Source organism: Hyalella azteca, unplaced genomic scaffold, assembly GCF_000764305.2.
Source record: "Hyalella azteca isolate HAZT.00-mixed unplaced genomic scaffold, Hazt_2.0.2 contig934, whole genome shotgun sequence".
NCBI lineage: Eukaryota > Metazoa > Arthropoda > Malacostraca > Amphipoda > Hyalellidae > Hyalella > Hyalella azteca.
Genome location: NW_025931267.1, coordinates 18775 through 46713, shown reverse-complemented (window position 1 = coordinate 46713; position 27939 = coordinate 18775). Strand labels below are relative to the sequence as shown.

The following is a 27939-nucleotide window of genomic DNA, read 5'->3' as shown; positions in this document are numbered from 1 at the left end:
GCAAGCATCTGGGGGGCTTGTTAAAGTGCCCAGATCTTTAATAGACTTGGTGCTTCTGCCCAACTTGTTTACCAGTCTTGTTTGTATGATGTGTTGATGCTGACTCAGTGTCCAATTATAGATTAATCTCTTCCACAACTAGTGAATTTTGCACCTCAAATTACGAATTTTATATTTTATAATATAACTGAACTGCTTATGATCTAGCTAGGAGTTGAATTTTATTTTTTTACTATGTTCATTTATGTTATTTACTTGATCTTCTTTTACAGGAATCAAAGATTTGAAATTATGTGAATTTTTTCTACTTAACTAATTTTTTTAGTAGAAATGGCTGCTGAGATAAAACCAATGACTTGTGCTGCAAGTAGCCAAAAGACACTTACATCTGAAAAGCCAAATTTGCTGTCTAAAATTGATAGTCCTGGTCATGAAGTATTTGGTGTTCATATTTTGTCACAAGGCAGATCAATTCTATCCATTTCAGATGACAGGTATGTCTTATTATTACATGTTGGATTCATTGTAATATTAAAGTGCATTCTCTTCTATCAAAAACACACAAATCTTCATCCTCCATTACAGATCATTAGTATTAGGACTAAGTCATGAAAACATGTTGTGTGTCTGTGTGTTGAATAAATTTTACCCTTTTCTGTTATGTGCCTTTGATTGAACAGATATGAGTGACTGTAAATTAATGGCAGTAAGCAGCAGCACCTTAATATTTATTTGGGGAGCAAATTTGTGAAATGTGAACAATATGGTAGTAGATTAACAGGAAGGAAAAAAGATGCATGGTGCAAATACATATAAAGGGAAACTATGGCCAAGCTTTGCAAAAGTTTCAATCATATGTTGCCATCAGTCTTTACCATCAATACTTTCAAGGAAAAAAATTATGTGTATTGCCCATCCTATTAGTGGCAACTTGAGGAAGTTGGTGACTGTTGGCCCCATTTTTTGATAGATCAGTTTTTCTAAAGTAGTTGGGCAACAATCACTTGCTGACTGACATACCAGAATCATTTTGCTGCATCACACTACGCCCTGGACCAGCCAGGTACTCGTATATCATTCATGATTGGATGAATAACTGAGTTTGCTGTGAACTGAGCTTCCCAGAAGAATTTATCCCAAGTGGGACTCAAACTCAGGATTGCTGGGTGCAAATAACATAGTCTCATTACTGCATTGTGGAAAAAAAAGGTGCACTGTGAGGGTTGAAGAGAATGTGGAGACCATCCTTAAGCATATTTCTAAACCCCCATAACAACAACAACACTTTCAGGCACACTATGTGGCCAACCATGGCCTTTTTTCAGAACATTCTTAATTGATATTCAATTGAAAGGTACTTATATTGGTTTTAATGAATACAGTAATTGTATTGATTGGATGATTGAAGCAAAAAATTTGAGCTAATAGGTTATTATTAAGCAGTTGTTATGAGGGAACAACCTACAGGTCCTTAGACATGACTTAAGGGGACCGACTACCCTAAAATTTTCAATTTTAGCGTTTTCCGGTTTTTGTGCTCATCTTAAAGCTTAGTTTTTGACGCATCCAACCGTACCAGAATCATCCCTCTACATCGAAAAATGATTTCGTAACAGCCCCCCGAAGTGAGGGAGTTTTTAGAGCCCTTCAGTAAAGCCTATGGGATTAATTAGAAGGGTGGACACACTAAAAAGGAACGTCTGACGTAAAGCGGCCAATCATGGCATTATCCGGTGCTCATACTCATCTTAAAGCTTACTTTCTGACAATTCCATTGGTGGCAGAATCATCTTTCTACCTCCATTTTTACGTTCACCACGCCCCATGGAATGGGGGGCGGTGGGGGGCGACCTTAACAAATTCCTAAGGCATTAATTACGGGGCGTGACTTGATATACTGCCAGATGCAGCCAGGTCTTTCAGTGCCCATCATGACAGCGAGGTGAAAGGTGTGCAGCCACTCGCTCTATGCCTTCCTCACTTAGTTTTAAGGCTTGGTTGCAGTATGTTGGCTACGTTGCGACTCTTTTACGTCATTTTACGTGCCACCTGGCAGTTTTTTGGGCGTCCTGAAAACCTCCGATTAGTCGCACGGCAAACCTATCTCCTCCTACAGTTTTCAAGCTACAGCAATGAGACATATACCATTTGATTTGTAAAGACCATACCTATCGAACTGAAGAGCACTTTTTTGAATTTCAGTCTGGTTCATTTTTTATATGGGGGAGAAGGGGGGGGAGGGTGGAAAAATGAGAAAAATGGGAAAAACACGCATAAAAAAACTAAGGGGAAAATGAGAAAAGTGCTCATCAAATCGATAGGGATGGTCTTTACAAACCGAATGATACGTGTTTCGATGTTGTAGGATGATATTTGTAGGAGGAGATAGATTTTCTAATGGAACCCGTTTTTTGCCGTTTTCTATGAATTTCATGTTTTCTATCAATTTTTTCGAAAAATTCATATGAGCAAAATGTTATTTTTTTTACATTTTACGTATGTATGTGAAGTTTCATGATGATCGGATGATAACTGTAGAAGTTTTTCCGGAGGGTAGTCGGTCCCCTTAAGAAGAATGGCCATGAGAGGCATGTGTTTTTTGCAAAACAAACCGTGATGAACAGATGGGCTCCATCCTACTGCCATATATCTGCTACCAAATACACAACTGCCATATTATTGGGGGCAGTAGCATGACCGTCAATAATTCTACAGCCCTGCAAACTCTCAAAGCAACAAAAGAATATCAGAACACAAAAAAACAGAAAGTACAAATAACTGCCACAGATCAACGGATTGCTGCAAGTATGGCCACTTAAGGCAATAGAGTAGACAGGCTGGCAAAGATTATTTGTGAAAGAAGGAAGAGCTGCAATTTAGCAACTGAACTGCTTTCAGAAAAGCATGCAAAATCAATGTCTGTCAGTAGAGTAGGAAATGCTTAATTGTAACTTGGATGCCTCATTGTGCTCAGGATAGATGATACTATTTACAGGAAGACAGATTGAGGGATAGGTTAAGTAATCAATGCTTGTGGCTAGTCTGAATGCCCATATTTTGTCAGCTTTTGGTCTTGACCGAATATGCACTTTCTCACTATTATAGATAATATATTAGTAGTTTCCATTAGAAGCTTTCATCCAGGAATCAATGAAACTTAAGACACCACAGCACATATGGTGCTGGCTTGAAAACAATCTATTCTCTAAACATAACTGAACCACAACTTTCTAGCCTTGTAGCTACTGTGGGGTATCTCACACATTGAAGTTCTGACCGGTATTATGTGGTTTTTTGGACAATCATGGGTCAAGTGCAGTAGTTTCAGAATTGTAACTTATGTGTCATTACCAGTAGCATTGTTCTCTTTTCATATGAGAGCTTAAACTTTCCTTTGAAATACTGTGATGCTGAATCTAAAGTCATCCTATTTTTCCTCAAGTTTATTCCCTATTCATTAATAATGGGTTAAAAATTTGCTAATGGTTTTGCAAATGACTGTCATCCCTAATATTTAAAGCTTTCCATTTCTGATGTTTATTCATGTAAAGTCACTTTTATTTATATTCATAGAGAGAATTATGTGACAGGTCTGTACGCATATGGCAGCAACGAGCAAATGGTCAGTTCTGGCCAAGTGTTTGCCACTACTTATCATCACCACCCACCAGTCTCCACTACACTGCATCTTCTCGGACACTTATCATTGGTCTTCACAATGGAACCGTCATGGTCAGTGCTGGATCTTGTCTGCATTGATTATGAGACATGTTCCCTTAAATGTAGTATTGTATTAGTTGTATTTAGGAGCAGGTAGCCTAAAACCTGGTTAACTAACTCTTGAAACTCTGCCTCTTTTGTGATATATATTTATGCATTCCCTCAGATTGAGAATAGCATATGAAGAGGATATTCTACCTTCCATATTGTGTATCTTTTCCTCTTGAGAATATTTCTGGTGATAATCAAGTGCTAATGTTGTATCTGATCCCAATCTGATTTTTTTTGTCACAGGAGTTTGAGGTAGCCCCAGATGAGAATAGCTTGAATCATCTACGAGATTACCTGAGCCACCAGGGACGTGTGACGGGCGTGCTTTTTTCTGGCAGCCATTCTTGGATACTCTCAATATCCAGAGACAAATTTTTCTCATTCCATTCGACCACAACAGGCCACAGGTTATTTCTGCTTCGGTGTTAATTATGACCAAATAACCTTCCAACATAACATACTTAGTTGCTCTGTTTGATTTATGATACCTTGTATTTTTATTTAATCTTATGCATTTATTTAGCAATGGTTTGTGTTGTTGCAGGCTTGGTGGGTACGAGTGTGGAGGTTGGTGCTCGTCTATGGAGTTTGATGCTCCTACAAGTCATGTCTTCGTGGGTGACTACACTGGCGTCATCACCATGCTCAAGCTTGATGCTGGCAGCTGTACACTTGTCACCACACTCAGAGTGAGATGGTGTGAAAGACTGTTCACTTGTCACCACACTCAGAGTGAGATNACACCTGTATTGCTGTGTGTAGGGCCACACAAGACACCTGTATTGCTGTGTGTAGGGCCACACAAGACACCTGTATTGCTGTGTGTAGGGCCACACAAGACACCTGTATTGCTGTGTGTAGGGCCACACAAGACACCTGTATTGCTGTGTGTAGGGCCACACAAGACACCTGTATTGCTGTGTGTAGGGCCACACAAGACACCTGTATTGCTGTGTGTAGGGCCACACAAGACACCTGTATTGCTGTGTGTAGGGCCACACAAGACACCTGTATTGCTGTGTGTAGGGCCACACAAGACACCTGTATTGCTGTGTGTAGGGCCACACAAGACACCTGTATTGCTGTGTGTAGGGCCACACAAGACACCTGTATTGCTGTGTGTAGGGCCACACAAGACACCTGTATTGCTGTGTGTAGGGCCACACAAGACACCTGTATTGCTGTGTGTAGGGCCACACAAGACACCTGTATTGCTGTGTGTAGGGCCACACAAGACACCTGTATTGCTGTGTGTAGGGCCACACAAGACACCTGTATTGCTGTGTGTAGGGCCACACAAGACACCTGTATTGCTGTGTGTAGGGCCACACAAGACACCTGTATTGCTGTGTGTAGGGCCACACAAGACACCTGTATTGCTGTGTGTAGGGCCACACAAGACACCTGTATTGCTGTGTGTAGGGCCACACAAGACACCTGTATTGCTGTGTGTAGGGCCACACAAGACACCTGTATTGCTGTGTGTAGGGCCACACAAGACACCTGTATTGCTGTGTGTAGGGCCACACAAGACACCTGTATTGCTGTGTGTAGGGCCACACAAGACACCTGTATTGCTGTGTGTAGGGCCACACAAGACACCTGTATTGCTGTGTGTAGGGCCACACAAGACACCTGTATTGCTGTGTGTAGGGCCACACAAGACACCTGTATTGCTGTGTGTAGGGCCACACAAGACACCTGTATTGCTGTGTGTAGGGCCACACAAGACACCTGTATTGCTGTGTGTAGGGCCACACAAGACACCTGTATTGCTGTGTGTAGGGCCTCACAAGACACCTGTATTGCTGTGTGTAGGGCCACACGAGCTGTGTGAGCGGCCTGGCATGGGATGGGGCGGCGCAGCAGCTGTTCAGCGGCTCACACGACCACAGCGTCATGGTCTGGGACGTGGGGGGCGGCAAGGGCGCTGCCTATGAGCTGCAGGGACACACGTCAGTTTCGTGATGTTTAGTTCAAAGAATTTTATATCAAACATAATGATAAGTAAATGCACCTCTTAGCCTTTTAAAACGATAAGCAAACTAATGATATAATTAATTTGTTTTGTGAGCTTAGGTTTGTAAATTATCTCTGTGTTATATTCTATTTCTAGATTTTAAACTCAAAGGGTTTGAATGTTTGTTGTTTAAATCATTTCTTGGGAATATATAGGTATTGAATTTATGTAAAAAGTAAAGATGATTTTCTATCAAAACACAGAATGTCTATGAGTTATTAACACTCGTTCGTGTACTTCTTATTATAATTACCAAAAGCAAACTTTATCTCTTTGCGCATTCACTTCCATTCAAACTTTTCATTTCGGATAAAACCAAAGAGTTGGCAATCAATTATTTTCAATAAATAAAAGCAAGTTGTATAATAGTTTTTACTGTGAATTGCAGAGGCAAAGTTCGGGGCCTGAAGCACTGCAGCGAGCGCAGGGTGCTCGTGTCTGGGGGCGAGGACGGTATGCTCGTGTGGTGGGACATGGCGTGCTCGCGTCTTGTCGTAAGCTCTTTCATAATAATGCTATTATAACTTTAATGTAAATTAAGATTTCATAGCTCATCGTTAATAATGCAAGTACTATTAATATTATTCTACAAGGCAGTTATCGTGGCGTCTGATGTAACTAACTAAATAAATACCTACACGAGAAAGGCTGAGAAGTGATAAAAATGATTAAGCACTTGATTCATAGGCTCTACGAAATAGTTCTGTCTTTAGGCGTCAACGAAACACTTGCAACAAAGGAGCCGATGTTACTTACGGAAGCCTGCAGACTGTTCCAGGTTCTGGCGGCAGCGATCAGAAACGCTCTGTCGCCGACGGTAGATTGACGTGTAGATGGAACGACGAGGTCCGCTGTTGATGACGAGCACAGTCGTCTTCTGGAAGGCAGATCCAACACGCGCTGCAGACATTCCGTGAAATAAGGAGGCGCCAGATTGTGAAGGCATAGAAACTACAGAACAGCGACCTTGAACTGCGTGCGCAGTCAGTGAAGATCGCGCAATATCGGCGTCACGTGATCGAATTTTTGCTTATTGCACACGAATTGTGCAGCAGCGTTCATTACGGTTTGCAGTTTATTAAGTGCCATGGTCGGAAGTCCATAGATTGTGGCATTACCTTAGTCCAATCTGGTCAGAACGAGCGCCACCACGAGGGCCTCGACAGACGGCGGCTGACGCTACGTATTCGACTAACAGCGCTAAAATGTGATTGTTTATCGTAGAAGGCGACCAATAGTACATGATTTCATGTCGCAAGTTCTGAGTCCAGAAGAATGTCCAGGTTGCGAAACGAACTCTCAGGCATGACGAACTCGTTGCCCACGCGAACAGGGTTGGCTGGAAGCTGATGCCGGCGCTAAGCAGTCGCAAACTGAATAAAATCGTTTTTATGCATTGAGCTGGAGCCTGTTGGAGCGCATTCAGTCTGAGACGACGTCCATGCAGACATCCGGTCCTGCGACACTGCAGCGTCAGCTGGTGCTAAGTAGCCATAAATTTGGATGTCATCGGCTAACATATGCAGATTCAAACTATGTGAATCAATTATGTGCAATACGTCAACAGTATATAACAGCAAGGGAATCGGGCCGAGGACTGATCCCTGTGTAATGCCGCAATGACCAACGGTGGCGTAGATGAAGAATTCCCACGTCAAATGCATTGGAATCTATTGCTGAGTTAGGTTTCTAGCGGCTGCATCACTGTGCCGCGCATGCCGAATTATACCTCAATTGTTACTCAAGTCGACGCATTAAAGTGGCGTGGTCGACCGTGTCAAATGCGGCCGACAGGTGGAGTAAAGCCAATGCCGCGATGTCTGAAAGCTCCTTCAGCGCGGCTGTTACCGTCGAGTGGTTTAGACGGTATGCAGACTGAAGGTGAGGCACCAAACCGGACTACTGAATATGGTTGTTCAGCTGTCGGGCCACAACGCGTTCCAGGAGTTTCAAAAATCGACAGGTTGGAGATGGGTCAATATGATTTTGGATAAGAAGCGTCAAGGTCTGTTTTTTAATAGGCGTAATGTAAGCTGATTTTAAGTTCTCTGGAACAACACCTTCAGAGATGCAGCGGTTGAAAAGTTCGACCAGAAAGGTGCTGGGCTTAGGACGTTCTCCTTAATTAACGACGTCGACAGCGGATCGCTGGCACACTGCTTGTTGGGCAGCGCGCGCACTGCAGTGATTACTTACGGTAGTCAGCTGCGACGCGAGTGAATTCTTGGAGCACGCAGTCGATGGGCACGGCGCAAATGTTACCGGCGGAGCATCTGCTGACGACGCTAGCGCAGCAGAAATATTGTTTTCAAAAATCGCATGGAATTCCTCCATGCTTACGTCACCCGCAGCATCTGGTTAATGGCTTCTTCTCATAAGTTTATCCAGCGAACGCCACAGCGCTCGAGGGTCGCCAGCACGTCGACTCTGGAGCCAAAATAACTTCTGGATCGAAGACGATCACTATAATTGCGCCGCGCATCTCGCCAGGTGGAGGCCTCAATTACAACTTTAACGTGAATTAAGGTGTCATGGGCTCCTTTTTAATAACGCAATTACAGCTAATGTAAATTAAGGCGAGGTGCTTGTGTGGTGAGACATGGCGACCTCGTGTCCTGTCGTAAGCTCCTCTTCAGATATGCGCGTGACTCGTTAGTTCTAGAATGGGGAGCGGCAGTATGATGAAATGCGGGGCAATGTTGTGATAGGTGCCTGTGTAAAATTGTCATAACACTGAAGTCTCTTGTATAAATTGAGGATGAAAGTGTGATTACAATCCTGGCTATATATATGCATAAATTAACATGTTCCTGTACAGTTCAGTATATATCGCTGAGCTGGTTTTAAATATTAAAACCCAACTCATGCTTGTCTCAGACTCTTGTAATGTTTTTGACAGCATAGGCTTGTAGTTATGTCGTAGGTGTCGAATACTCTGGTTGGTTATATTTATAAGAGGTTAAAAAGCAAAGAGGTTCTTAGTTACCTCATCTGTTATATATGTGCTGATGAACTAAGCATTTCAATTACACGTCCTTCAATTACGGTAAATTCATTTTGGTTTATATTGTCTACATTACCAAAAACGAAAATGCTGATGAACAAAATCTATATCGTGTTGTCCTCAAGTCATTTTTGTTGCTGTCTTGTAGTATTGAATTTGTTTTACGTCAGACCCCAGAGTGGAGTGAGAGCGACAACTGCCAGTACTGCGGCCGTCCCTTCTTCTGGAACGTCAAGGCAATGATCAACCAGAAGCAGCTGGGGCTCAGGCAACATCACTGCAGGTCAGTTAGTGGGCTCAGGCAACATCACTGCAGGTCAGTNGTATCTCTGATATCTTGCGCAATGGGAATATAGTATCTCTGATATCTTGCGCAATGGGAATATAGTATCTCTGATATCTTGCGCAATGGGAATATAGTATCTCTGATATCTTGCGCAATGGGAATATAGTATCTCTGATATCTTGCGCAATGGGAATATAGTATCTCTGATATCTTGCGCAATGGGAATATAGTATCTCTGATATCTTGCGCAATGGGAATATAGTATCTCTGATATCTTGCGCAATGGGAATATAGTATCTCTGATATCTTGCGCAATGGGAATATAGTATCTCTGATATCTTTTGTTGTCACTTAATAGTATGTTTTGACTGGTTGCTTCGGTGCTTGACACACTTCCCTATTCCAACCTTCGCTCCCACGCTGTGTCCCTACGAAGGAACTTGATAGGAGTCCTTCATATCACAATACTATTTCTTTAAATTATCAAGTTCATTTAATGCCAATTAAAGAACAGAGCCACACCGCAGGTGATCAGTACACGAGACCCGAGGCTTCATGCAAGTGATGCTCTCACTGCTACAGGACTCTCTCACTGCTACAGGACTCTCTCACTGGTACAGGACTCTCTCACTGCTACAGGACTCTCTCACTGCTATAGGACTCTCTCACTGCTATAGGACTCTCTCACTGCTATAGGACTCTCACTGCTATAGCACTCTCACTGCTATAGGACTCTCACTGCTATAGGACTCTCTCATTGCTATAGGACTCTCTCATTGCTATAGGACTCTCTCACTGCTATAGGACTCTCTCACTGCTACAGGACTCACTATTCCTCTTGTACAGGAAGTGCGGCAAGGCCGTATGCGACAGCTGCTCCAGCCGCCGCACCAACATACCGGCCATGGGCTTCGAGTTCAACGTGAGAGTTTGTGAGCGCTGCTACGAGACAATCTCTGACCAGGAGTGAGTTCATTTCTATGCTAATCTGTTCTCATTCAAATTGCTTTTTCCGTTTGAGTGCAAGGTTTTCACTCTGAAGTGCTGCACATTTGCCTTCTAATTCTTTAATCGTGTTTATTAACATCATGCATTGGCATCACATCCAGAGATGTTTATTGAATGGATTTATTAATGTTGTATATTATGAACGATTTTGATTATTTAGCCAAAACCCTTATTTCCAAGTTTGACATCGCAGTCTTATTGACATATACAATATTTGAACTACTAGGCTTCATCAATTGATGTTTTAATTGAAGCCTTTATAGATGTGATGTTATGGTTTACACGTGAAGGTACAAACTGCACTCTTTGTGAAATTTGCCTGTAGTTTGTTTGACAGTGTTTGCCTGCAGTTTGTGTGGCAGTGTTTGCCTGCAGTTTGTTTGGCAGTGTTTGCCTGCAGTTTGTTTGGCAGTGTTTGCCTGCAGTTTGTTTGGCAGTGTTTGCATGCAGTTTGTTTGGCAGTGTTTGCATGCAGTTTGTTTGGCAGTGTTTGCATGCAGTTTGTTTGGCAGTGTTTGCATGCAGTTAGTTATGTTTTCTGCTCGCGCGCCTGTGCAGCGATCATGTTTGTTGTGTTCAGCTTCTATCATCAGCCATAATTTGCTTCCTCATCTGATTTCATGTCTATGTTTATCCTCATCTCATGTCATGTCGTTTATCTTCATCTCATGTCATGTCTATGTTTATAACTACAATAAACCGCTTGTTGCAATAAATAATCACCGTTCTTCTCTGGCTGCCCCCAGGAATGTGGCGAGGTAAAGGTGGCGAGATTTTGTCCTGTTCAATTTTTATTTTTGTAATATTTTCCTCATGTCGACCTTTTTATCATTTGCACGTATTTATCAAGCGGACTGGAAATATTTAATTTTCGCAATACAATTAACACACTTGGCTTGTACAGATTAGTTGTGGCAGGCGTCTTGAAAATACTGAGTGCAAGTCATGTGTTGTGGCTCACAGAAATAGGGACACTATTTTCCTTTGTAGCTTTAGCTGCACAATGTTGACATGAGATGGTAGCATAAGTGGCACAGTTGCTAGTTATTTATTGGTTAAATTTCATCCTTCTCTATTTATTTCATGTCCTTTTCTACGTATGAGTTTCGATGCCTCATATTAATAATTTGATCCCGTTAAATTAATTCACATATAAACTCTATCTTCAAATCGCTTGATGGACATGGCACTTACAGCAAACTACTCAGTAACAGTTAACGAACATTTCAGCCCATTTCTCTATTCCAGTAACTCAGCAACAGCAAGTTACTCATTATCTCTCTACCAATATTTCATTTGTTTATTCCAGTAACTCACCAACAGCAAGTTACTCAGTATCTCTCTACCAATATTTCATTTGTTTATTGCAGTAACTCACCAACAGCAAGTTACTCAGTATCTCCCTATCAATATTTCATTTGTTTATTCCAGTAAGGAAAGTCTGGCTGTGTTCCATGAAGCCAAGCATCCTGTGACCGCCATGGCCGTTGACCTCGAGTGCGGCTCTCTGGTAACTGTCGGTACGTCAAATTTCTCATACATTTTGCTTGTTTTAACATCTACTTCTTCTAATACCGCTGGACATTTTCATGTTTTACTTGTGCTGAATTGTGCAGATTGTAACATTGAGCTTTGGCTGCTCGTGTGAGTCAACCCGTCCTATTGTTCGTGACGTTAGTTATTGACTTATTGTTGGCTTGAAGGGCCTAAATACCTACCTGTATCGTGAAGGTTCATGTACTTTATGTTATATTGATATCATATGTAGATATTTTTGTGTTAGAGTCCGCGTTGACATTGATTAGATTTCCAACTGTAAACATGTTATCGAAAATGAGCTCTAATGTTTCATGGTATCTCATCCATCCAATTTTCCGATGATATAATCCATTGACAACACGATTAATTTTAATGGTTAACCTATGATTCATATTTATCTTTCATATGTTGCTCCATAGTCTCTGAAAATGATTATTAATTGAATGAATGGACTTGCATGAATCTATTTTCTATTGCAGGTACGGACAACGTCATCAAAATTTGGGACGTGAAGCCTCTTCTCAACAACTGATGCGTCAGCGCGGTGCTGGCGTCTACGGGCCTGCATATCATTAATTACCAAGTGTTTCTGTTGTTGCATTTCTATCTTGATTCACCGTGTCGTATCTTCCTTGCCTTTTGTATTTTTCAAAGTAACAGCTATTTATTCTCTTCACTTTCTTTCTCAGCGAAGGGAATAATTTATCGAGCTCGAAATTAGCTAGCAGATACGACTTGGTTTTTGCAATGGGTTTACCTTGAGTGCAATGTAGTTAGAAATAATCTCCCGTAAGCGGAAATTTTTTCAATGAAGTGTCCTGCATTTGACAGAACTAATGAGCAAGCTTCTTTTTTGTCTTAACATCAAGATTTCTGTTTTCAGGCATGCCCTTAAATTCAATAATCCTAATCTCTTCAACAAATACTGTGGTTCAAGAGAAACACTCTGAGCATAGGGAGTCTTCTAAACAGCGTAGAGTTTGTAGGATGAATAAGCTCAGATATTGCAAGATTTGGACGAATAAGTAGTTGCTTATTACAAGTCATTGTAGGACAAAATCGTGAACGGTTGGGTTGTTGAATGTTATTAAACTATTTACTGATGGGAATTTCTATAGCGTGATATGTTGAAGTGGCTGTAGCGTTGATGCAACATTTAATTTATTTCTCTTGATGATAAGCAATATATGTTCTTATAGCGATTGGGACGGCCCCAGCCCTCCAAGAGTTTATGACATAACATTGCAGACCGTAACTTTCTCTGCTCGCATTCTTGGTATTCCTCGTCTTAAAGAGTCCTTAAATAACGTAAAAATTTTTATTAACCGTTGTTTTTTTCCTGTTTAAAGTTAGAATTTATTTTTTATCCCTTTCTTCTTGCCTAGGACGTTTGTATACTGGGATGGGCATCTGTTTCTTCGCTTCCGTACTCTTATAATTTCTTTTTGTATCTCATGATGCTTTATTATGCAACTGTTTAATAATGCTGATATTTTATTGCTGATTTACTTGTGGCCGAATGGCTGCTTGCCATGCAATATTCCCTGTTAGGCAGCTGCTTGTTAATATATTCGCTAGTTAATTATTGGCAGGGAATATGTCGCGATTTGCGAAGAATGGCGCCTAAGATCTCGTTATGACAAAAAACATTATAAACATTTTTTTCTTTCCATGACGTTTGTTTTGTCGTCTGCACGACGAAGTAGGAGGAAGTGTCGCCCTACTTGATGCCTTCCATTAACGTTTTTGAACCGTACTGATTTTTGTATACTAAAGTCTTTATCGGTGGAGGAAGAGGCTGCATTTTTCGCGCTCGGCCGTTTTACTATCAACTTTGATCGTGACCAATATTTGCTCTGCGACTTGTGTTAATGAGCTGAATGCATTCCATGTGATGTTCTCATTACTTTGTGCAAATTTATTTTTACGATACTGCATTTTGTAGCTTGAAATAGTAAGGAAGTGTTAGTTTTTTTCCGCAGATTTTATGTTACCATACGTCCCTTATATCTTCGTTTAGTCTCTGCTTCATACTTCAGCAGCGTGATGCGCCTTTAGCAGATACTTGAATCTGCAATTAAGTGCATATATATACATCAATCAATTGTCGTTTATCGAAGAGGGAGGAAGATATGGTAGTGGTTCCTTAGATTCATTTTTTGCCGTTCATTCTCCACTGAATTTGAATTACTGTACAGAGTGAAAAAGTTAATTATGAAGCATGACAAATTTTATTCATTTGAAAATAAGACATCATAAAACTATTTCTGTTCTAGTCCTTTCAAAAGTAATATCAATCTTATACGGCGATCTCTTTACATGCAAGTACGGTAGTCCATTAAAATGTTAACTTCAATGCATGTAATGGTTTTGAAGTCACAAACGAAACTGATCCTGCAAAAACCAGGCATAACAAGGCAAGGACTTCATATGTGGCTTAACCGTATTTGTGTGTCACTTATCATTATTGTGCTTATAATCGTGTATGATAACTCATGTTCATAATGTAAAAGAAACCACACTTCCGTTTCAATAACTTTTATTTCCCAGCAAGTAATCGTAGCGCCATCTGCTCTTGCTGGTTCAATGACATTTTTCTTAGATTAGACGGATGCTCTTCTTCATCAGTTTCTTCAAAACTTCCACTACATGAACTTCCCTTATCTGAGTCAGACTCCGAGTCGTCAGCCTTGAGTCGCTTGCACGGTCGTTCCTCCACTTCATCATCACTTGGCTCACTGTCAGAGTCTCGTCTCCGGATTTTATCAGGATCAGGAAGCTCATCAATAATTTGTTGAGTCAGCGGATCCAATTCATCACCATCATCACTTCGGTCTTCCTCATCTTCATCATCGGCAACATCGATGGACTTCTGGGCTTTACCGCGATTCTTTCTCTCTTCCCGTTTCTTCAGGAGCTCTCTGTTGGGGAAAAATAGATTAGCTCAAATAAGGCAGAATTTTAAATTCAGGAATAACTATTAAAATGGTTACAGAAATGACGCGAGGTGATGAGTGCCCATATGCAAAAAAATTTCTTTTGCAACGTTTCTCGTGGCACTAAGAGGTGTTAAGTTTTCCTTATCGAACTCAACTATTTCATAATTAATACTATTGCATAACTTTGCGGAATACCGGCTGAAATGTACAAAAATTTTCGAACCAAAAATAATGCCGCGAATCCATAACAACAACGACAGCCCGTGTTGCTATGAACGCAACTCGTCAATTATCTTCATGTCTCACCTCTTGCGGGTCTTAGTCTTATCCCTGTGGGTGAACTTGTTGTACTCATCGTCCTTTCTGAAGGCTAACATCTCGTCCAAAGTGAAAAATCTTTGCTGTAAAAATAAGGCATTTTATTAACCGTCAGCAATAAATTAATCGGTATGCAAATTCATCCTCATATGCCATTAGGACCAATTACTAGAACACATGTCTACCATCCTCTAGTTCTCTCGAATGTTGCATTTGATCTCGTACCCAACTTCAAATCTATGATAATTTATTCGACATCTCATGTTTCACGCTTAAGTTGATAATTTCATGGAGACAACTTACTTCAGAAACGCTTACCTTTTCACTCCTGCAGTGGGTTTGTAGAATCGTGACATTGTCAACAATTTTCTTATCTCGATTTGTCAAGTACTTGGATAAATTTTTAGGAGCAGTAGTTCGACTGTCGTTCGATTCCGGCACGGATAAAAATAACTCGTCCATCCGATCTGCGCGCACATTTACAATTGCACATCAGTCATTTTAGGCAGGCATGATGCAACTTACATGATGGCGCACCAGGAAGTGTTCAAATGAAGTTTACTTCAAATGAAAAAGTTAATGCTCGAATGCAAAACTAAAAATTTATTCTCACGTAGGAAATGAATTGAACAAAGGAAGCAATATTGAAATATATAGTACTTGAAGCACTTTATGACCCAATCTACAACATTTGATTTTTTAACGAGTTCTGTCACCTGCTCAAATAAGTTGAAGTTGAATGCATGATGCTTCAAATCCATACGAAACTACAAACACTTTTGGATATTACATTGACTCTTCGGGAGTCAAAGTTAAAAAATTTTTCAATGATTGTCATATGAAATACATAATTGCTCCTCAAATAATGAATGTAACGGATGGTAAACACTTGATTAGCTACAGAATACGCACCCACGAAAGTGACACCTTCGTCCACAACTTTGATAGGTTTAATGGCGCTGTTCTTCAACACCTCCCGGCTGTCGCGATCAATATGCTCAGGCCCCGCGTTGCTGTCACCAGAGTTCGTCTCGTTGACGTCTGCGTGTTGTTCAGTAGCGATTTTGTGTTGAGTTTTGTGCACAAATCTTTCCACGAACCGGACGCGTGGCGTGCTGATCAGGCCATAAGACCTGTAATGATATTTAAGAGTTATATGAATGAATCTAATAACAAACTACGCGAGCACAGTGATCCATCTCTTTAGCGTTAATATTTCATGGGCCTTTACGAAGTTCATGATGGCGATAGGAGTTTTAAAAATAAAGCTTAACGAATATGATAAGAAATTGTCATAACATCCAAGACAAGTTGTAACGAAATAAGTAAATACAACGACACGCTGGTCGGATTAAGCTTGACATTCATCGGATATGCTTGATGAAAGCAGTAATTTGTTACGTAAGATTCACCTGGCCAGTTTGTCACGATCGATCGATGTGACATCAAAGACAGACTTGTCCTTCATATAGACGAGATTTTTAAGGTACGCCTTGAACGCTCTCTCGGCCGCCTCCTTGGCCAACGGTTCTTTGCATACGATGTCTTCGATGCGCCGTTCCTGGGGCTTGATTTGTCCTGGTGCCACACTGCTCACAAGATATAAAATTGAGATAATAAAATGAAGACAAAATACAGTTCCCTAAAGCAACCACTCAATTAAACAGAACATTAATGCATGCCATCCTGAGTGCCACCTTCCATCCTTGTTTGGAGATCAGGAAGCTCGTCGCTGATGCACTACTCCATCACGAGAGCTTTCGTTGCTTCATGCCGTTGACTTGATTGCTCATATAGGCTAATTATAGCTATATAATTAGCACCTTTAACGCGCTAGTTGTACCCCCAAGTACCGAGTTATTTTCAAAGTCACATCCTTGACAGTTTCTAAATAAAAGTTGCATATTTAGCAAGACTCACTCCATTTTCTCGAGGGGCACTTTACTCTTGGCGAGATGCTTAAGCATGCTGGCGCTCTCGCTGGCGGTGAGGACGAGCAAGGCGTTACCGTCCCTGTAGTAGCGAGCTGTGCGGCCCACGCGGTGAATGTACGTCGTCACGTCCTCGGGACAGTCGAGCTGCACCACCCAGTCCACTCCAGTGAAATCTGCCACACACAACAATGTCAAGCTATTCTTTTGCACAGTTATTGCGAACAACTTTCACTGATGTACACGAAATAAACCAGAAGCATGGCAGTTTCTAACTTCCTCTCCTGAATATGCTTGGGTTAACAATTTAAAATTCTATATCGGTCAAAATTAATGTCGAGTAGCTTTTGTCAATTTGTTTGTTTGGACAAGCCTTTTAATCAGTTCTATTAAACATGATGCACATATTCATTATAAACACGTTCATTGCATTACTTAAAATCATCACAGAACCCAAACTTTTTTGCCGGGAATATGAATTTACACAGACTTACTAACTCCAGTACTGTCACTGCGAGCACATCAGGAGTGAGTTATTACAATAGATAAACAGCCTCGTACAGACTCAGAGGCCACGTAAGAGGACAGCCATATAAAGACATGAAGTAATGAACTCACCCAGGCCTCGAGAGGCCACGTAAGAGGACAGCCATATAAAGACCTGAAGCAATGAACTCACCCAGGCCTCGAGAGGCCACGTAAGAGGACAGCCATATAAAGACATGAAGTAATGAACTCACCCAGGCCTCGAGAGGCCACGTCAGTAGCCAACATGACTATCTTGCTCTCAGCCTTGAAGGTGTCGTAGATGACAGATCGTCTTCTCTGTTTCATATCTCCATGCAAAAACAAGATCTTCATCGGCAACTTCAACATCGCCATAGCAATGCCATAGAATTTCGCCTGAAAAATAAGTGCTTTAAAAATAATTGTTGTAGTTTTGGATTGAGAAAAGTTGCAACCACGTAATTGAGAATTAGGTTTTCTTACAGCATTTCATAGTATCTTTGATTTCTATACCCTTGTAATGAACATATGAAACATTAATCAAGTATAAACTCACCTGTTTGCACGTTGATAAAAATACCAGTATTTTCTGTTTTTTAAAGTTTGTAAGAAAAGAGTACAGAAAGCTAAATTTGTCATGAGCTTCACAAATGGTGTAGCACTGCGTGAGTGTCAAGGGAGTAGATGTGGTAGAATTCTCATGCAGAGAACAGGTGACAGGATCAGTGCAGCCTGCTCTTGCTAGTGACAATACATCTCTTGTTTGTGTGGCAGAGAAAAGCAGCGTTTGGCGAGGTTTTGGCAGCTGCAGCAAAATAGTATTCATTTTGTCAGAGAAGCCCATGGATAAGCACAAGTCGGCCTCATCCAGCACAAGTATTTTCAGTGAGTCCCAGTCAAAATTAGGGCATTCAGTCATAAGATGGAAGAGACGCCCAGGTGTACAGACTACAATGTTCATGGAGCCAATGTGGTGCCATTCCAAAGCCAGGTCCTTGCCACCAACCACTAAAGCAGAGCTCAATTGATGTTGTAGAGCAAGAGGTTTGATTACTTCATGGATCTGTAAAGCCAACTCTCGTGTTGGTGTGATGATGAGGGCTCCCATGCCATTCCTTGCTGTCCAACACTCTCGGTGCAGCAACTCCATTACCTGCATCGTAATTACAAGTCAGCCACTTGTTAATTCAAGAAAAAACTTGCCAAGTTGGATAATTTTAAATAAATAATAACAAAGATTTAATAAGGAGGAATGTATCTGAATGACAATAGTAATAATCTAAAACTAATAATAATTTCTAAATACTGATAAAACTCACTGGTATAACAAAAGCCAAAGTTTTTCCAGAACCGGTCTTTGCTTCACCAATGACATCTCGTCCTTTGAGGCTGTGCGGTAGAGTAATTTTCTGCACAAGGGTTGGTTCCACATAGCCACAGGACTTCAGTCCCTTGAAGGTCGGAGTGCTCAGAGGAACTTGGCTGAAGTTTTTCAGAGATTCAGGATCAACATCAGTCCACTAAAAAAAAATCATCAAAGTAATGTTTAGCAGCAACCAATATTGTATTTGCAACCAATTCCTTTTTTAGTTGATTCAACCATGTGTCAAATGATGAATAAAGCCATAGATATGAGTACTATGCTTGATGTATTTCCAAGGTTTTTACCTACCTAAATTTGTTAAACATGCTGACTCATGTCAAATTTCCTTATCAGCAGGTGATAAATTTCAGTTTTGTAATCAGTTAAGAACATGTCATTGAAAGCAAGATTCCCTTTGTACATAAATTATACTGATGATTTTGGCAAAAAAAAAAAAACTCATGGTACATAAGTGGTACTATACACCATCACCTGTCAAGAGTTATCTTGCCAACAGAGTGGGACAGTATTTTACCAAAACCCTGGTGAGCAGTATTGCCAGATATTGTCAGCCAAGCTTGGCTGGGTTGCATATATGATGCACTGCTTTGAGTACCTACCACCAAGCTGTGTAAATTTTATATGAAATATTCATCAGTTTATATTGTATCTTGGAATAATTAAGAAGCTCCAAATTCAACTGAGATCAAAACAAAAAAAAAAGGATGGCTTGAAATTCTTTGTCAGGAAAATGGCTCAAAGTTGCTAAGCAAGAATTAGCAGGATTAGATAGATCCTACCATCAAATGGGGTAATAAGGTACAGTTTTGAGCATTTTTTGGTAATTACTTCTTACCATGAAGCATTTCATAAACAAGTTTGAGCTTATCTTAAAGGCCTTTGCGAGGACTATTGTATGGCATCTCTAAAACAATTCCATACTGTAAAAGGGGGTTACTTAGACTCCCGGGGTAGCTTAGACCAATTTTAGTTTTTTTAACAAAAACCCACAAAATTCAAAAACTATTTGACATGGAAAAATTTTGTCAATGGGCATTAAAGGCCTAATACTGAGGCTACATAACACAATAGAAAGATAAAAATTATGCATATCTAATAGGTTAAAAAATGAAAAATGTGACCCACGTAAAAGAGCTATTATTTAAAGCCTGTTGTAGAACCCCCTTAATTTTTTTTATTTTTTGGGTAAAATAACTCCAGGTTTTGGTGCATTGTAGTAGAACTCTTCTAGTTACATATGCAAATTTGAGGAAAGTGTCATAGTTTGCAAATGGGGGGCACCGCCCCTGAATGGGGGAACCTAGACCACCTAATGTCAGCCCTGACGGATTAACATAGACCGGCTTGGAAATTAATTTAAAATTCTCATATTTAACATATTTTATGTTTGATACACCTATTAATGTTTTTTCTTTATGTTTCAGACTCTACAGAGTCTTATATATGGTAATTTCAACTTAATTTCCAAGCTGGTCAATATTACCCCATCACGGCTGACATTAGGTGGTCTAAGTTCCCCCATTCAGAGGTAGCGCCCCCCATTTGCAAACTATGACACTTTCCTCAAATTTGTCATTTGCATATGTAACTAGAAGAGTTCTACTACAATGCACCAAAACCTGGAGTTATTTTACCAAAAAATATAATTGATTTTACCACCCAGTCTAAGATACCCCAAGAGCTGGGGTAACAAAGACCATCACTTTTTTTGAAATTACATAAAACTATGAGAAGCAGGAGTCAGCAATTTATGGTGAGTGAACCTAGAGTATAGACCTGGGGCCATACTTTCAAAACTCGCTAAGTGAACATAAGTACTTACGCTCTATTTTCTTGTTTATGATTGATAGATCTGGCTTGAAAGGCCGTCAATGATTGGCGGATGAACTTACGATCTCTTAACTTTTTTTGAAAGTATAGGCCCTGTATTTTGCATGTTTCAATTCAAGTTTAATTTAGATAGTAAGAAAATGGCATCATTTAAAAAAAAGTAGTCCAAGTTACCCCCTTTATGGTATGCTATTTGTAAGGTGCCAGAGGCAAAATAAAAGCGTCCTGAATTACCCATGGGAATGGGGTAATACAGCACACTTGAAATAAAACCTAATTTTAAAACATCTGAAGCATGCAGAGTGTACACATCCATTACTAACACCATGGTGCAGAGGGTAGATGCAGCGTCGCCAATATATGGGTTTTTAAGCCCTAAGCATTGCCGGGTAATTTTAAGATGCATCGCTGGGTAATTTTTAATGAAAAGCCATTTATGCTGAGTAATGAAAAACTATTTACAAGCCACGAACTTATTTACAAGGTTGCATGCATGTGTTCCACCAAATAACTAATTTTACCCTAAAAACAGTCCGATCGTACAGCAAGTGTCAACTGAACATGTGATAATGCAGTCTGACCACTCTAATGTGACCGCAACTACGTAATCGTAAACTTGATGTTTACATTTTTTTGGCAGGAACTCATCGCAACTGAATCCTTTTTTCTGAAGCAATATCCTTTATTGATATGATATTGCCATTACATTAATCACCGTATTATTGATGTGACATTATCGTATTATTGATTCAATATTACCGTATCCATGAACATGCCATTGAGCATTTACAACAACCTTGTCCACTGCAAGCTTCATATCAGCAGCCATATAGCATTTTTTCTGTATCTGTAAGCTTTCAAGATGGCTTGTAATTTCACAACATTTTGATTGGGTTAAGTGAATTTACTATAAAAAAAGATCGTGAAAAACATATCTGAAACAGAAAGGAATGTTTTAGTGACAACCATCATATGTTTTGGAGAAATAAATCATAGTTTAGGTCAATTACTTTTCATTCTATGATGTCTGGTGCACAAGTCTACATATGACATTCTATGCGCAATTTTGTGATGACCAACGATGCACTAATTTTTCGATAAGTGAAATTTTTTTCGCCGAGCAAGGTAAATGTAATCAATATTCTTTGTTTTTAATCCATTTTTTTCTTAACTGGAGCCTTTGCTAACTGAGGTTCTACTGTAAATTCGTTTTTGGAGGTGTCCCGAATAACCCCGGAGGGGGGGGGGTGTGTCCCGAGTAGCCCCGGCGTGCAAAAATGGCTGCCATTTTTTTTTTAATGAGATAGGCAAAATCTGTCAATTATGTTTTCAAGCCGACACCTGGGTGCAACTTTTATGTAAGTAAAATTTTTTAATACGGTGAATATTTTTTTGCTACAGACCTTAGCAGAAGTAACTTTTCAAAATAGCGTTTTTCACCATTTTTTTCAGGAATTTTTCAAAGCTAGGAAATGTCGTATTTTTCGACTTCCTTTATACTATATAGATAGTAAAAATATTGACGTTTACGCCACTATTCCAAATTACGCCCAATATTCCAATTAGTTTTGCTACTATAACAGTTTTACGCCGTGTCGGAGGTGCATCCCGAGTTGCCCCGCCAGTCCCAAGTAGCCCCGGTTGACGGTATCACAATATGCCAAATTTATTCTGTGTCGGAATTCAGGGATTTTGTAGGTTAATACTCTAAAGGCTGTTAAATAAATATGGCAACAGTTTGTAACGTTTCATTGTTGCTGGCACATAGTGTGGTGTTTTGAGAGTGACATAAAGCAATCAGAACTCAAGTTGCGCATATGGTGATATTTTTATAGCCATTCATTTCATGCTACGTCCTTAATAAATCGGAATATACCGCATTTACCCTATTATGATTAGTTTAGCTGCTACAACATTTCTACAAAATATTGGACGATTGCCACACTCAGGAAGATGTATATAAACGGGGAAATTTCCGGCGCATATATAGTTTTTTATATTTTCTTCGCGCACGCGTTCGTGTAAATCACGGTCATCGAAATCACGCTGCGCAGCACTCGGCGCGGGCCGCGGAGCCGTCTGACACAGTTCTGATAGACATAGTTTTTATCTGAATGGAATGGCAACATCATCTATAGATTTCAAGTAACGCTGAACGATCTTCGACTTCAAGTGTGATGTGTCCCTCTGAAGCTATTCTCATTTTTATTAATGTTTGTTGTTCGCCTCTATAATTAAATTTCATCGTTGCAATAAAAATGAAAATTTATAATTAAGATAGATTTCTTCCGGTGCCTGTGTTTTTTTTTATGCAATTAGCACTTAATAGTGAATGAATGATTTGCAATGTGGTTCTTTAATCTTGACTTCTGCAGTTCGCACAATCCCGGCCATCAATTCTATGCCGCACAAGAGCAGTTTGTGGAGGAACAGACGCAATACTCAGTACAGTATGTGTGCGGAGAACCATTAACTCGGCGGATTAGCATCGTCTAGGCCAGGGTTGGCGATTTTTTTTATTTTTTTAAAAAAATAAAAAAAATCAAAATTCAATGATTTTTTTTATTTTTTCAGGATTTTTTGATTTATTTGATTTTTTTTATTTTTTCAGCTTTTCTGTCTTTTTGAGGTGTTATTTTTTATGTTGCAATTAGCCTACTAACAATAACAGTATATGGATCATAATGGATGGCTAAAAAGTGCACTTATTGCCTTACTTAGTGTTCCCTAAGTGTTTACCACTTAGGGATTTTTGGGTAAACAATTATTGATAAGTCTATTCATTAGCTTTGTAAAGTTTGTATAGAGCAAGGTAATGAGCTAAATATTGACCATTTCATTAGATTTGTAAAGTTTGTATAGAGCAAGGTAATGAGCTAAATATTGACCATTTAACTGGCTTCAATATACAAAAACACTTCAGGAATGCAGATCTCCTAAACATTGAAGAGTCACACAACAGATAGGTAGCTGATAGCACAGTGCACAGCACTATCAATAGATCTACTAGTTTTATGTCCTATAATCTACCAGACTCTACCTTCTATACACACTGACTAGTAGTGACTGAGTGACTGACTGCACTGTTCCCATTTAATTCAGACCAATAAACCAATACTAAACATAAACTGAATGATAACCAAGCAAACCTCATACGACTTGAAACGAGACTCAAGTTATGAGAAAAGCTAACACTGTTTGAAATAAACAAGTGCACGATTAAAATATTTTACATCCATTCACTGCATTTAATTATTTTATATATAGTCTTATAATTGTAACTGTTTTGTTTCTAGTTTTAAATTCACAAATTTAAAGATTGAAATTAAATATTTTAATTAGAATACTCGTATCGGCGACAGGCCTATCCAGGCCTATTCTTTAAATGCCGAAGATACTATACTATCAGGGTGGAAAATCTTTCTAATTGCCTAAAAGGTCAATACAATCTCAACCTCTCAATATACAGGGTGGAGCAGATCCGATTGAGCAGTTTTGAGGTAAAATAAAAGAGTAATGGAGGTACATAAAGAAGAAAGTTTGTTTTCCTAGAGGTCAGCATAACATACCATTTAGAATACTTATGTTTTGAAAACAATATCTGGAAGATGGGGGCTGTTAGCTGCAACACACTGTTGGAGTCGTTCTAAGAGGAGGGAGTAACCATGATAGTGAATTCCGATTGCTATGCTGCAATGTTGCAAAATTTCTTGCAGCCCATGATGGAAAACATTGTTGAAAATGAAGCATTGAGAGACGTGTGGTTCCAGCAGGATGGGGCTACAGCTCACATAGCTCGAATGTCACTCAATGTTTTGAAACGCATGTTCCCAGACTCTGAGGGGTGATTTACAGTGGCCTGCGAGGTCACCTGATACGAGCAATTGCAATTTCTTTCTTTGGGGACATATAAAAGAAAGGGTGTTCAGAAGTCGCCCTCACTCCCTACCACAGCTAAGGGGTCAGATTATTGCAGAGGTTATGGCCATACCTCGCCATATGTGTGAACGTGCTGTAGGAAACTTCCGAGAACGACTCGAACAGTGTGTTGCAGCTAACAGACACCATCTTCCTGATATTTGTTTTCAAAACATAAGTATTTTAAATGGTATGTTATGCTAATCTTAAGGAAAATAAACTTTCTTCTTTATGTACCTCCATTACTCTTATTTCGCCTCAAAACTGTTCAATCAATTCTGCCCCACCCTGTATAAGCTAGCTAACACATTTAAATTGTATATTGTAATCAACATATAACAAACAGTCAAATAGTTAGACTACTTATAGCCTTATAAGAATTAGCTAAGCTGCTAGCTACGTACAATGTATTGCATTCTTGATGCCTCTGTACCAAAAACATTCCATTTATTGGAACCTAATACACACTAAAGGCAACAAGTTTATATACCAATTTGTCATTCATAGCACATTTATACTAAACCATGAATAACAATACCTCAATATAAATTAAAGACTGTCACTCAATATTTTTAAATATATGAAAAAATAAAAAAAATCCTGATTTTTTTATAAAAAAATCAAGTGATTTAATCACATGATTTAATCATTTTGATTTAATCATTGCCAACCCTGGTCTAGGCCTATCGCATTTTAGGAATTCATTCACCTTGCAGCCGTCTTAGACAGATGAACTATCATCTTGTCAGTAGTCTCGCAATTTTGTTCCGTTGAGCAGCCCTTGAAAATCAACATAAGTTAAGTTTAGTTGCTAAACCTTTTGAATCATGTACCTATTGTTCAGTATTTTCATGTACGTTTAGATTTGCTTTATGTTCTTGATTAGTCATTTGTCATAATTTTCATTGAGCCAGTCTATTGTTTTCGTTATTGTATTTTGTTCTCCTGCTCTCTGGGCAGGTCCACGGTTGTAAGTAAATTCCACCAGCTACAAACGCTGAACGTTTTTTACCCCAAGCCAAAGTGGCGTTTACAATGCCTCGGCATTGACAGTATGCCTCTAATTATCCTTCAATAATATATGATTTTTCTCGATACGGAAATTTGGTGAATGAGAAATCTAGAACTTTATTTTGGAAGAAATTATCTCCAAAGTCATATGGCAACACTGAACACACTATTTTTACATTTCGTATGTTTAATAGCCGCAGTTTACAATTACCGTATGTTCCGTATCTGACAAGCGGAAGAGTCAGAAGTAACCCGGAGTCCCGGACATTTCTTACATTTTATCATTGTTAGTTCAACTCGTGTAGTTGCAGGGTTGGTGATTTTTTTTATTTTTTCATGATTTTTTTTATTTATTTGATTTTTTTATTTTTTCAACTTTTTTGTATTTTTGAAGTGTTATTTTTTATGTTGCAATTAGCCTACTAACAATAACAGTATATGCTGTCTCTTATACACATCTAGATGTGTATAAGAGACAGGTATTGGGATACAACACGGCTTTGAATTAGAACACTAACGAATATTGAACACTACTTAATTACGTTTTAATTAACAGCTATTAGGCTTTTAATTAAGCAAATTTCAATTTTTGTACAAAGCTTTGAACGATCTGTGTGTGTCCAATTCAAGTTGTGTCGGAATTAGTTTTCATGTGTCTAAATCCAACATCTCAACTTAATCCATGGTGGAATTCTAACATATAGTGCTCAAAGGTACTTGTGGGCGGAGTCATGTCATCTCCCATCTGTGAGTGGGCGGAGTCATGTCATCTCCCATCTGTGATTGGTTGAGAGGGTCATACTTTCTGGCAGAAGCCAGAAAGTATGACCCTTCAGAAAGTTTCTGCACTGTGATTGGTCAATAGGATCATGATATCATCCTCTCAAGACTGTGATTGGCTGATAGGATCATGATCTCATGCTATCCAGGTTATGACTGGTTATGGGATCATGATGTCATGTTATCCAGGCTGTGATTGGCTAAGCAATGGCCGTTCCATTGGTCATTTAAAACCCCCTAGAATTTCACCTTGACTTAATCATCTATTAATTTATTTACGACTTGAAATCAGCGAATACAAGTATACTTAAAGGATTCCTAATATATTCACAGACGTATTTAAAAGTCTCAAACCATAATATTCTTCCTATAAAAACAGTTATTCACTATTTGGTAGAGCCATGTCAACCGTCAAATTTGACACATTTTTCGATGATCTCACCACGTGACATGCATTGTCTCTCTTTGGATCTCAATATTTTCCCACTAGATGGCCAAGACCTAGTGTTTTTGCAGTATTTCGACACGCAAATGTATGACGTCACCATTTCAACCATCAATGAACGCATGGAACTAAAACAAAGCTTAATATAAAGGAAAAGCTGGAGAGGTGACGGAATTACCTATGATGTCGGAATATACCACGTTTACCCTATTACAAGCACATAAATTCATGGCTTAAAACAATTTTGCAAAGATTTAATAAGGATTCATACTTTCATGGCTCAAATGAATATACTTATAAATATATTAATATAAATCCAATTCTTGCTCAGAAATTACAGGTTTTCTATTATTCTATATTAGAAGCTAACAATTTCAAATTAGAATCTTTGCAACTGCACATTCCCTTCATAGGTAACATTAACTCTAATATTAGACATTTTAGCAGATAATTCAGGATTCATAATGTAACTCAGCTGCAGTGCTGCATCAATATTGAATACATGATCCACCATTCAAATAATTCCATCGTGGAACCAGAATTCAATTTATGCTGCATCAATGGAGCCAGCCTGACTGAACAGAACAGAAGGTTGATTGGCTTTTGCCGTTGCCGAGAACGCGATAAGATGACTCCAATTTCTTACCTCTTCTAGCCTTTTTTCTAGTTGTTGAAGATCATTTGCTCGACGTTTCTTCTCTTCAATCAACTTATACTTATTATTCTTGCCCATATTTGCCCCAAACAATTAGCAATTGTAACTGTTAAAGTGTCAATATGCAAGACAGCGTGTCTGCAAAATTCTAAATTCCCAAGTTCGCAACCAAGTAAACCAACTACTAATTGGAAGTTTGGACAGACTGAAGTCATCCGCGAGCTCGGATACACTGCGTACAGCGCGGACGAAAAATAGAGTGAAATGGATAGCAGAGTATAATATAGTATAGTAATTTCGACATGGACAACAGGTCATGTTTATCCTGGCACCGATTCCTGTATTATTTCTGACATGTTTAGAGGACTAACAGGAGTCAGTTGAACATGGCGACACGAAGCGAGAAAAAGTTTTGTCGCATCGATGAATTGAACCTAATTTATTTTTCATATTCTTTTTCCTAGTTCATAACACTAGCCCCTGCTGTTGGTTCTTTCTTCATGTTTCAGTGTTTTTCTTTCTTTTTGAGCCATAAATAAACCCTGCGTACACTCGTATTTTTATAATATTCACGTCCAATAGTTCTTCATACG

At 39.3% G+C, this 27939-nt stretch overlaps 2 protein-coding genes across 3 annotated transcripts; one reads left to right on the top strand and one right to left on the bottom strand.

Moving 5' to 3' along the window:
• Window positions 1-245: 245 nt before the first annotated feature.
• LOC108666941 (WD repeat and FYVE domain-containing protein 2) lies at window positions 246-14157 on the top strand. 2 transcript variants are annotated; one of them, XM_018153911.2, is made up of 11 exons: window positions 246-494; window positions 3591-3732; window positions 4015-4178; window positions 4316-4460; window positions 5590-5726; window positions 6180-6285; window positions 8966-9078; window positions 9928-10047; window positions 10836-10847; window positions 11521-11609; window positions 12108-14157. In XM_018153911.2, the coding sequence occupies exons 1-11, from the start codon at window positions 331-333 to the stop codon at window positions 12158-12160; spliced, it is 1245 nt and encodes a 414-aa protein (XP_018009400.1). In that variant the 5' UTR covers window positions 246-330; the 3' UTR covers window positions 12161-14157. The 2 variants fall into 2 exon arrangements, with proteins under 2 accessions (XP_018009400.1, XP_018009401.1); XM_018153912.2 differs by lacking the exon at window positions 10836-10847 and having other exon boundaries at window positions 247-494.
• On the bottom strand, window positions 14151-27539 carry LOC108666940 (probable ATP-dependent RNA helicase DDX10). Its single transcript, XM_018153910.2, has 10 exons — window positions 27338-27539; window positions 18643-18843; window positions 17880-18476; window positions 17557-17719; window positions 16806-16992; window positions 16298-16474; window positions 15798-16018; window positions 15204-15352; window positions 14874-14968; window positions 14151-14549 (listed from the first exon to the last, which is right to left on the bottom strand). Exons 1-10 carry the CDS (start codon window positions 27422-27424, stop codon window positions 14168-14170), a joined length of 2259 nt encoding a protein of 752 aa, XP_018009399.1. The 5' UTR covers window positions 27425-27539; the 3' UTR covers window positions 14151-14167.
• Window positions 27540-27939: the final 400 nt, after the last annotated feature.

What these genes read in the sequence shown, in the direction of transcription:
- LOC108666941 (XM_018153911.2), top strand. Translation starts at nt 331, where the DNA reads ATGGCTGCTGAGATAAAACCAATGACTTGTGCTGCAAGTAGCCAAAAG. An exon ending in TATGAGCTGCAGGGACACAC is followed by an intron (nt 5,727 to 6,179) that starts GTCAGTTTCGTG and finishes TGTGAATTGCAG; the next exon opens with AGGCAAAGTTCGGGGCCTGA. An exon ending in TGGCGTGCTCGCGTCTTGTC is followed by an intron (nt 6,286 to 8,965) that starts GTAAGCTCTTTC and finishes GTTTTACGTCAG; the next exon opens with ACCCCAGAGTGGAGTGAGAG.
- LOC108666940 (XM_018153910.2), bottom strand. Translation starts at nt 27,424, where the DNA reads ATGGGCAAGAATAATAAGTATAAGTTGATTGAAGAGAAGAAACGTCGA. An exon ending in CGTGGCCTCTCGAGGCCTGG is followed by an intron (nt 16,993 to 17,556) that starts GTGAGTTCATTA and finishes TGTGTGTGGCAG; the next exon opens with ATTTCACTGGAGTGGACTGG. An exon ending in CCCACTGCAGGAGTGAAAAG is followed by an intron (nt 14,969 to 15,203) that starts GTAAGCGTTTCT and finishes TTATTTTTACAG; the next exon opens with CAAAGATTTTTCACTTTGGA.